Source organism: Monopterus albus, unplaced genomic scaffold, assembly GCF_001952655.1.
Source record: "Monopterus albus unplaced genomic scaffold, M_albus_1.0 scaffold95.1, whole genome shotgun sequence".
Lineage (NCBI taxonomy): Eukaryota > Metazoa > Chordata > Actinopteri > Synbranchiformes > Synbranchidae > Monopterus > Monopterus albus.
This window is the reverse complement of record NW_018127975.1, coordinates 535,035-546,127: the sequence shown is the minus strand read 5'-3', so window position 1 is coordinate 546,127 and position 11,093 is coordinate 535,035. Positions and strand designations below refer to the sequence as shown.

General features: G+C 39.7%; 1 protein-coding gene across 1 annotated transcript in view; it reads right to left on the bottom strand.

Moving 5' to 3' along the window:
- Positions 1-11,093, bottom strand: part of madd (MAP-kinase activating death domain) — a 52,050-nt gene that overhangs the window by 39,304 nt on the left and 1,653 nt on the right. The window contains 2 exon segments of the mRNA XM_020608798.1: positions 4,181-4,822; positions 6,741-6,941. Of these exon segments, the coding sequence (XP_020464454.1) occupies positions 4,181-4,822; positions 6,741-6,799 (701 nt within the window). The 5' untranslated portion in view covers positions 6,800-6,941.

The window sequence follows — 11,093 nt, the reverse complement described above, 5'->3', positions numbered from 1 at the left end:
AGCATTACATGCCAGCTTTATATACAGTGACTTATTAGCACTGATAATAGTAAAAAGAACATTTCTCACTTATATAGAAAATATACTAAGCTATACCATACACGTACATACTATACTGTACATGTCCTGATCAGTCACTCAATTTTAGGATTAAAAGAAATACTCATTTTATTCCTTTTAACATCTGAGCAAATGAGATTAGGAAAGCTCTTAAGCAATTGTAGAAATACTAATGTGAAAACCCTCGACTCTGCAGGCGTGGTGGCATTAGACCCCTTCCAGTGTGTCTACTCAGTGTGTGTGGCAAGGAGGGAAACAAATCATTAGTCCTATTGAGCCCTTCCACTAACTGCAGCTGCTACCTTAAGGCAACCAAAGACCTCAATCTGTCACGGTCGCCACAGCACATAGTGCTCGCAGCCATTATGCAGCGGTTCTTCCTCCTTGTGTCATTGCCACTAGGGGTATGACGATACATTGAGTAAGACAAGATGATAAGTGATATTAGGTTCATGAGAAAGAGACAAGACAATATTTAAACACTAATGAAATCTTCAATGATGAAATATGTGGCTGAAAAAAATAGCCTTTTATTTGACTGAAAGTCAAAATGCAAAACACTGCTGGTGCATTTTGAAACATTTTAACTAATCATCATGTAATGAACATCAGTTCAGTCCCGAGTATAAATTATCATATGCAGTAAAAGAAAACAATATGCAAGCACTGCAAAACATGTTGCCACAAACTTAACCGACTTCTCTCCTGTATGATTTCACGAGTCCCAAGGTATCTTGAATTGGTCCCGGGGGACAATTTGATTCACAGTCAGCAGTATAAATAGACAAACAAATAAGGTTTAGGTAGGACTTTATTGATCCCACAATGGGGAAACTCCTGTGTTCCAGCAGCAATAGAGAGCAGCAACAAAACACCATAAGAACAAACACCACACACATATTGTGAGAGACAAATTCCAAGTACCTAAAACCAGACAAAATATAGTATATGAGAGACAATCAAGAACAAGAATGATCCTCCCACAATTAATCCCTGAGAACAAATCAAAAATACCTAAGAACAAGACAAGATATAGTATTTGAGAGAGATCAAGAAGTCAAGGACAAGAATATTACTCCCATAATTAATCCCGCAATGGGGGAAATACCTGTATTTCAGCCATGAGGATCTCTGAAAGACTACTCAAAAATACCTAAAACAAGAATATAAAATATTCAAGAGAAATCAAGAACAAGATTTGACATATGTGCATATTTACCATGCATTTTACCCCCAGGACTTGAGTATTGCACCTCAGTTGACTATTACATAGTCCCTCATAATTTCACCTAGTTTATCACTGCAGTGATGTACTGTACAGTCTGATAGCTGTGGGGAGGAACAACCTACAGTAACGCTCCTTCTTACACCAGGGATGTAACAGTGTTGTAACACAACAACAGAAGACACAGACTATCATTTCAAGTGTTGTTTAGAAGACTGATAGCAACAGGAATAAAGGATCTTCTGCACCTGTATGTTCTGCATTGCAGCAGTTTGTATCTGCACCCTGATGGTAGCAACATAAATTCACCTCACATGGGATGGCTCAGATCAGCCAAGAATGATCAAGCTTCCTTCAGAGACCTGACCTTATACAGGTCACAAAGGTCATTTAAGGATGTATCTGCAATTTTGCTGCGCACCTTCACAATACCCTGTAAACTATTTTTCTGTTTGGCAGAAAGTAACCTGTACCAACAAATAATGGAAAAGATAAGAAGTGGTTCAATAAAACATCTTCATAAAAGTGGTGTCTATCACAGTACCAAGCTATTTGTACTGCTGCACCAGTTCAATGGCCGGATTTTCAATAACAAGAGGAGAGATGGTAGTGGGACTTTTACTAAAATCTATGAACATCTCTTTTGTTTGTGCCACACTGATGTTTAAAAAAAGGACAATTTGCAACAATCAATAAAATCACTCAACAGGATCATGCTCAAAGTCATCACTGCTAAGAAGGGACACAATAACAGTATCGTCCGCGAATTTGATAATGTGGCGTCTGTCACGATGGCTTTGGCATTCATTTGTGTATAAAACAAATAATGTGTATCCCTCTTTTCCTCACTGCCGACTCAAAATGCCCAACTCCAGTTCCTTGTTTTTAATTTCTAACTGAAGCTGTATGTGACCTTCTATACTATTTTTCACCCTGACACACTGTACCGGACAGTGACATCATCTGGAAAAGGCTGTGCGTTGACCTAGGGGGACAATCGGGACTCTTTCCCCCAAAGGGGGGAGTAGAGTGAGGAAGGGTGGGGGGGGGGGGGGATAGACTTGTTTAACTTGTTATCATGAGCATTCACTAATATTTATTGTCAAATTTGGACCATAATTACTGCACCGTAACGGCACGCCATGCATTTTCATTAGTACTGGATGTCAAACAGTGTGCGTTATCTATCAGTGCAGACACACTGGTGGTAGAATTTATGCTAAGGTAGAGTAGGCTACATTAGCAGCATGGCTAACCAAAACACAACAAAAGCTCACAGGCTGGAAAAGTAAATGAAGCCAAACACGTCGACTTGTCACAATGTGACCATATTGTACACGCCTACAAACCCACCCTTTGCTACCACTCTACAACCAATGCAGCCCTGTGCATTAAAACACAGCAGAGAGTTGCTTTTTGCCGGACTAACATCACCATGCCATGACACACAAACTCCACTATGGTTCTGTTACATACTGATATTGTGAGACAGCTTTTCCCTCGACAAGAAATGTCAGCACGTTTTAAAAATTCTCAGGTCTGGGCTGAATAGCCTTTGAGATTGTCTGAGAAACCACAGTTCTATATTGATGATGTGTGGCTCTGCTGCAGCATTTTATCAGGAGGGGGGAAAAAAAAAAAAAAAAAAAAAAAGATGTCAAGATACAAGATGAAGTGTGCATTAGACATTCCTACAATCCCTTGGAGTGATGAGGGGAAAAGCTATACTGGTCCTACAGCTAGAAAGTGCTATGTAGAAGACAGGAAATCATGTGCACCTGGGGTGAAATAAACTAACTGGGCCTAAACCAGTGTGAAGTGACACCCTAATTAACACTTTGTCACTGTAAAATTGCAGTCTACTGTGTCACCCATGGCAACAAAATAATCCAAAGGGCAAATACTGCCATTGCATTACAAGTGTTCAGCTCTGGGTGTGTTCAGCATCTTAAATAAAATATCAATCACCTGCCCATGGTGGTTAGTTAAGAAAAATCTGCATATCAACACCTACATGCCAAGGCAGACCATGCACCTTCTACATGTTGTCTGGTTCAGGTCAATTTCACCCTTTTTATAAAACAAGTGCACAAGTATTATTCTATTATTATTATTATTATTATTACTATTCTTAAAACTGTCTCCAATACTTCAGGTACACTTGTAATGATGGAAGAAACAATATTTGCTGGAACACATGCCATTTAAAAGAAATGACTAAATGCACTTTAGATCATTTGGGTGCCATTATTTATCATCAAGGTGGAGTGGGATGGCAAAAAAAGCATACTGTGAAAACATGACACTAGCTGCAGATGGCCTGCAAAACCGGTGCTCTTGTATTAATGCTGGAATGAAGCACACATAACAGGTGGACACTGAGAGAAGCAGATGGGGAAAGAAAGAAAGCAGTAGGCATTGCATCACCAGCAGTAAGAACACTGCAAAACTATTTTTGATCATATTTTTTAGGCTTGAAAATGATGTCTAAAGGACATGGAAAGGCTGTATCAATACTGTGCTATTTCTTATTTTTAAACAATTTAAAGATGTGCATGTACAGAGTTGTTACTGGCCACTTGCTTTTAACAAGAGTCACAAAGAATGTCAGTTTGTTCTGGCAAGCATGAATGTAATCAGCAATTTCACAGCAGTTAACATTAGATTTTGGTATTTCTAGTGTGTTTGTTTTAATCATGTGCCTAGGAAGGTTGATAGCACCACCTTCGAAATCAAATTATTATTACATGTGCTTGTAGCATGGCTAACAGAAGCTTTGTTTGACTAAAACAGCAATGGTATATTTAAATGTCTGCCAGTGTAAAAAAAAAAAAAAACAATTATAAGCAATACAGAGAAGCTCTATGTACACTTAAATGCAATCTAAAGCCTCACCTCTGGATGGCACGAGGGAGCCCTGCACGCTGTGTTAGCCTCTGGCTGCAGCAATCCACCAGCCTCTTGAGGATATATAAGCACTCCCTAAAGGTGGAGTAGAAGGGGTAGTGGCTGAGTATGCAAAGCGAGGTCAGTGTGCTGTTGCGGTTCCTAGCTGCCATTTTAGCCGCACTACGTTTGTGCTGTGGGGACTTGCCAGCATTTAGCTCAGCACCCAGTTGCCCACTCTCTTCTCCAGAGGCAGGTGGCAGTGCTGACTCAACATTGCTATGTGGAGATAATGCTGAGGGTGGGTCTCCACCACTGCCATCAGGGCCTTCACAGGCAGTCTCCTTCACCTGTGTCGCTGTCTCTGTGTGACTGTTCTTGTCCCCGCGAGTACGGTGATGTCCTCGCTGAAAAGAGCGGTAGAAGTTGACACAGATTCCATAGCGAGTGATTCCTGAGTCCTTGTCGGTCAGCATGAAAACAAATGAGGAGTCATCACGAAGGCTAACCCTACGCTGGCGAATACTCAAGCAGCCCTCCGGTTGGCAGAAAAACACTACATCTGGTGAAAGCGGGAAGTCATGGTGGTCCTCCAGCGGGTAGCGGCGGAGGAGCTGAGGCGTTTGGGCCACACTGTCACTACTTGGTTGCCTGAAGAGGGGTGGAAGGACACACATTTGTTTAGTTTTTAAAGCAGCAACATACAGGATGCAACAATACGAAGTACAGCTCTGATTAATATCACTAAAATCTTACATAACCATGTAAGACATAAGGCCTATGTTTTTGATGATACATTCAATCCTCATTGGCATCGATAATACCAGTCCCTGGAGAGCTTCACAGATTATTCTATTCAGCTTTTTAAACATAGCTTCTGCTTTAAAATACTCCAGGAGGATATACTTGGCCAGCTTTTTTTTTAAATTACTTTTTCTTCTTTAAAAACACTGGGATTTTTTAAATTGTTTACTTTCCCTGACCAGATTTTCTAAACAACTAACATTCATCCTATCCCTCAACAACTCAAAATGCCCTGAAGCACAACATTTACATACCTAATTGTTCCTGCAGAGAAACTCAGTGGCTAACACATAAAAAACAAAGGTAGACTGGACAGTTCTCCATCTTCCTCTTTTTTTGTAATTTCATTGGGTTCATGTGAATCATCCTTTCCTCCTGTGGCTACTGTGCTTAATGCAACATGCTGCTATGTTGCATTATGCATGCAACACCAAACAATCTCTTAAAACCATCAACTGTCAAGACTGGGTTTTCCAAAAACTTTCATTCACAGAAGGCAATTTACAAAACTGACAAAGAAGTGCCACAAAACTATGTAAGAGACATTTACGGTCAAGTGTTAATGGGCTGCTACAAGGTACATTTAGAAGATGATCTAACAAGCTTGGAGTGTATGACTGTTTTCACAGTGTCAACATTTACAAGATAAACTGTTAATTAGCCCATTTCCAAGCTATAGGGTGTTCTTACCAGTATGTACTTAAATATTCAGAACTTGATATTGTGATTTTGACTTGTTCTGTGGCAAAAGTAAAGCTGGGACCTGTCAAAAGCCTGGACAACTGAATTGAATGGTAGCATGTGTCCAGACTTTTATCTGGTAACACATTTCTTTCAAGACCACCCAGTATTATTCTACTGAAAACAACATTCCATATAGCAGCAAGGTGTCACTGAAATGAAATATATTTTGCGATTCTTCGCACAGTAGCTATATTAGAAACCAGATGTCAAAATGGCTCATCAAGAAAATGAGCTGGTGTTAAACAGTAACAAATGCACCGCTCTAACACCTGACAGACATAATAGCCCCTTTTACACTGCCCATTCACTGAGGGAATTTTCTGCAAGTTGACCCTCAGGACAAGGCAGAATGGGGGGTTGGAGGTCTGAGTATGTGAGAGAGAGAGCAAGAGAGTGAATGAGGAGAGAGAGCTGCGTCAGCGAGAACAACCTGAATCAGGGAATTAAAACATTATTTTGTGATTGTTTCACTGTTACATTCTAAAGCATGAATAAACACAGCCACACCTCAGCACAGGGCTGTGGGAAAGATTTTGTGTGAATACAATTAAAACGCACACTTCTATCTGTTCTGAGGTGAAGTGGATTTTGTGTGTGTAGCCCTGCCTTCAGACAGACACAGACCGAAAACTGGATGCACATGTAGTAGGTTACTGTAACTCCTGATTTCTACTTATCAATATATCCAAAAAAAATGTTTTTAAATAATATCCTGTTTATTTCACTTTCAAATTGGCCGCCAATTTGACAGACGCTGAATGTCATGTCTCTAGTACCGAGATTCCAGCAGCTGTGTAAAAGGAAACAGGAGCAGCAGCTTGCCGGCATTTATAAACTCTGTGTAAACAGACTTAAATCAAAAAATCCACCTTGAAGGAGGGTCAAAATGCTGGCAATTTTCTGTGATCTTTGTGTAAAAGGGGCTAATAACATTGGTGTTGAAAGTGATATCTAGAGCCTCCTTATTGAATAAGTTGCCTCACATTTCTTTCGACTACCTGAATTCAGATAAAGTTCTTACCTTGCTCCAACCACCACCAAATAGTCGAGAAGGCGAGGGCACATTTTCTTTTTCTCCATCTTGGCCTGACCATGCCCTGGATGTCACGGCATCCAGGATAATATATGTTCCCTCTTGAGTCAGTGGAGTCTTAACTAGGAAAGTTAAAACACAGCTCCTTGATGACCATTATGATGGTTGAAGAAGCAAATTAAGATGGACCTGTAACACACACACACAAAACAAAAGTAACAATTCAGTTTTTGGTCTTATCTTTCTAGGTCCACAAAAAAATAAACAGTGAAGTAAAAAACAACTGAGAAATGATGTGGATGAATTGACAGCACCTGATTCACTGCATCAGTGTTAATTTTGACACCAGAATTTGATTGTTTCGGTCTCTTTTGACAAAAATGCATATTAGTTTTATTTGTAGCAGACAGTAACACAAAGCAGGAGGATACAAAAGATGTCAGACATGACAAGCTTACATCTGCATCTCCAGTTTACAATAACGTCACCTACATTTTACCCTAGACAATAAAACACACAAAAAACAGATTGGACACAAAAATGCACAGCACATTCCTATAAAACTTTAAGACATAAGTATTTTAGCATTGACTGTTCTGTTATAGCCATTTTGTCAGCTGGTTGCTTTGTTGGAGGATAGAGACTTTTCAGTGAGGCTTGCTGACAAGGTAAGCAGCTTGTTGGAATAAACACCCTTCATAGCTTGTACTATGGTCCTTACAGGCCTGTGTCTTGATGGATAACTACAACACACTCAACCAGCACCTCTACAAATGGCTAGTCCCCACCATGACACAAAGGTCTGCACACTGTATTAAGCTCCCAATAATTTTATCCAATAGTAGCAGCAATGTTTCAATCTAAACAGGATCTTCATCAGGCACTATCAAACAGGCATCACAGTGAAAGGCACATTTCTATGTGCACCTGCTAAAATGCCACTCAGGTGTTGCTTCTAAAGAGCATCAGTCCGGACAGAACTGAAATGCACTGTCCAAGAACTCCCCACCAAAGGAGCAAAAGAGGAGTTCTTGGACAGTGCATTTCAGTTCTGTCCGGACTGATCGTTTTTAGAAGCAGGCTTCTTCAAATCAGTCAGACTAAAAAAAACACCTGAGTGGTGGTGGTGTGTGTATTTATACTTTTTATTGTCGAAAAAGGGATTAGGCTATGCTAAGCTCATGTTTTTAGACTTGGACCTATAGTACTGAAACACTATAGTTGTCACATTTCCCACAGACATGTCATGTAATACAATCAGCTGCGATAGCATGATATGTTGCTGTCATCCAGTACAAAAAGAATCTGTCACTCCCCCACACAAGGACATCAGGGTGAAACTCAACCTGCTTCATTTACATCTATTAGTTAACTATTGTTAGGACCATGGTGTTTTACATCTATTGTAACACAAAAAGCATTGAAATAGAACAAGCATTTTTATTTTAAAGACCACCTTTTGGCTGAGGTGAAGTCTGGCTTATTAAGATTACAGTGAGCAGAGAACTTGGTACGTCCATCTCTTCTCCAACAAATTTCTCCCAGGATGACCATTAAACAAAATGGAGGCTCTACAAAAAAAGCCCTAAAGGACAAACGCCAAACCCTGAAAGCTATTTCCTGATGCTTTAGGCTGCTAAAAACATGTATATCATTATAATTAACGGGTACAAAGGTACTGGATAATCTTAAAAAACAAGAGTGGTTTCTAGCTAGGAGAATACTTTTACTGGTTATACTAGCCCTCTAGAGATATTATACACATTTCAGTATCCATCACAGTGAAGTAGGTGTTAAAACATATCTGAGTGGCCAAGCCCACATTAACAACTGTAATACATGTCTAATGAGAAACAAAATCCACAGGGACAGAATCTACTTCTACCAGGGTATTAATATTATGGCAAACAGCCTTTAGTCCATCACCAACAGATGCCACGTGTTTCAGAAACTCCACCCTGAAACACAAACACTCTGGACCCACAGCAGTTTTTCAATGTGTCAGGCTGTTCTTCCCATACTGATAAGCTAATGGATCTATTATTTAGCCCGTGGTTACTACCATTTAGCAGTCCAACTGAAAAAGCTAAACATAATCTGGAAGCACAAGGACCAACCTGTTTTCTCTACTGGAAAATGTCTAAACCATACTTCCAACACTTGCCAGCAAGATCCACAATGAGAATGGAAAAAAAAGGATAATAAATCTTATAATCAGATGTGTGCAATGACTATAAACTTAACTGTATTTACTTATTTTGTGATCTTATTCAATTCAAAAAGCCACAGCCCTTTAAAAACAAAGATTCAGATGATCATAATTTTCTTGCTTTAGAACATTAAAACAAGCCTTAATAAATAGCTATTAACAATGAAATTCATGAATTTGTGCCCATTTGACTCAGACTTTCCTGTCTCAGTGCTGTTAAATGAGTAGACTTTGAATGATAATCTATCAGACGTGTCATTGTTCAGCTGCACCACGACCGAATCTCGTTTCAACAGCCGTGTCAATGTCTACATACATTTCAGAGGCAGTACATTTTAAAAGCTGCCTAAGAGATGTAAAAATATTGTAGATGTACAAACTATACAACCATAGCAAACTTTAATGTTAATAATGCATGAAATGCATGATTAAATATAAACTTGTGTCAACTGTAAATGCTGACATGATTTTCATGCTTCAGACATGAGCTCCACTGTCAAAATGCACAAAGCTCACAAGATAACAGGGCAGACAAATGAACCATATTTGAATCACGAGTGGGACACTGCAGTCCCACATCCTGTTCCCCCCACCAGCCACAGCACAGCAGCTGCATCCAGCGGACATTAGGAGTGACTTTATCACAGGCGGCTTCAGATGCATTAAGGGTCTCATTATGTTTAATAGCTCCACTTGCGAGTAGAGCAGCCACTGGCAAAGGAACACATGGCGAATATGAACTAAACGTTGTTAAATGGTCAAAATAGAAAATACTCACATTAGTATGATAACACAGTTAAGCCACTGTAGTTAAAGAATAGTTTTACATTACATTTTTCATAGTTGGGAAGAAAAGGTGGTCTGTATTAGACATGGTTAACATAGGGGATTAGTAAACTGGCTAACACTGCCCAATGAAACAGTATCTGGTATGTGTAGTGCCAAAGACGACACAGTTCAAACGGCTTTACATAGTCTTGCTGAATAAGACTAATGTCAGTGCTCTTCGCATGTGATAAAATTATTCAAACGTGAAGCTAGTTTGACACTCTCCTCCTGGCTTTTGCATGTCAATCTGCAACAAGCCTACACTAAACAGTCACTTAACACTTAGCTCAACAATATCGCAGAGACGGGTAAGAATATAGTATATAACCCTGTGTTGACCACTTTTAAATACACGGCACAACTCCGAGCACACTGTAGAGTGATAAAACTTGAACCTTCGTCACAGCAATGGCTAAATACAGAGAGGAAACCATTGTAACAACATGGGCGCTGGGCCAATACACAGTACAGATCAAACTATCAGGACAATGAATTGACATACAGGTCTGACAACATGAACACTTCCTGGTGCAAAGCCAAAATGGCTATTCCATGAAGCATCAGAGCTGGAGGCGAATTCAACCTGCACAAAAGATACAGGACTACAGGATTACAGTTAGATATAGATGGAGGGACCACATCACTTGATGAGTGATCTTGACCTTGAACCTTGTTCTGCTCTCCAAAAATGAGATAAAAAAAAGTAACCACAACACTGTGTAATCTTCAAAGGAATGGTAGTGATGTAGGTTAACATGGCAGATGAATCTGGTCAGTGCCACCTGCACTCCGGTTACATAAGCACAGAGACCAGAGAAATATGATTCACAGGCCTCCAACATGGACAGCATTTACTGGCAGTCACAGCGAGCAGCAGCGATGGGGAGGACTCTGTAGAATTTTCATTTGTTCAGCAAGGACACACAATCAAGACAGAAATTAAGTGCAGATTAAGAAAGTATTGATCCCTGCATCTCTCTTTTAGATTACAAGATTGTCTTATTGAACCAATGTTACTACTTTCCATGCCTGAACAGATAAATGAACAATTTTGTTCCCTTGTCAATAGATAACCATAAAAGGACATCGCTCTTCTGCACCTCTTCATGCTAGCATAATATACCATGCTCTCCTCTCTATTTATACATTTTCTTAAAAAATAAATAAATAGAGAAGCTGCCTGGTGCATGGCCAGACTTGTCAACCTTGTACAGACTGCGACCCACATTTTTGGACACAAAAGTCACAAAGAATTTATAGTTTTCTGTTTTCCTTACAAAAAAAATAATTGTGTTAAAATTTAT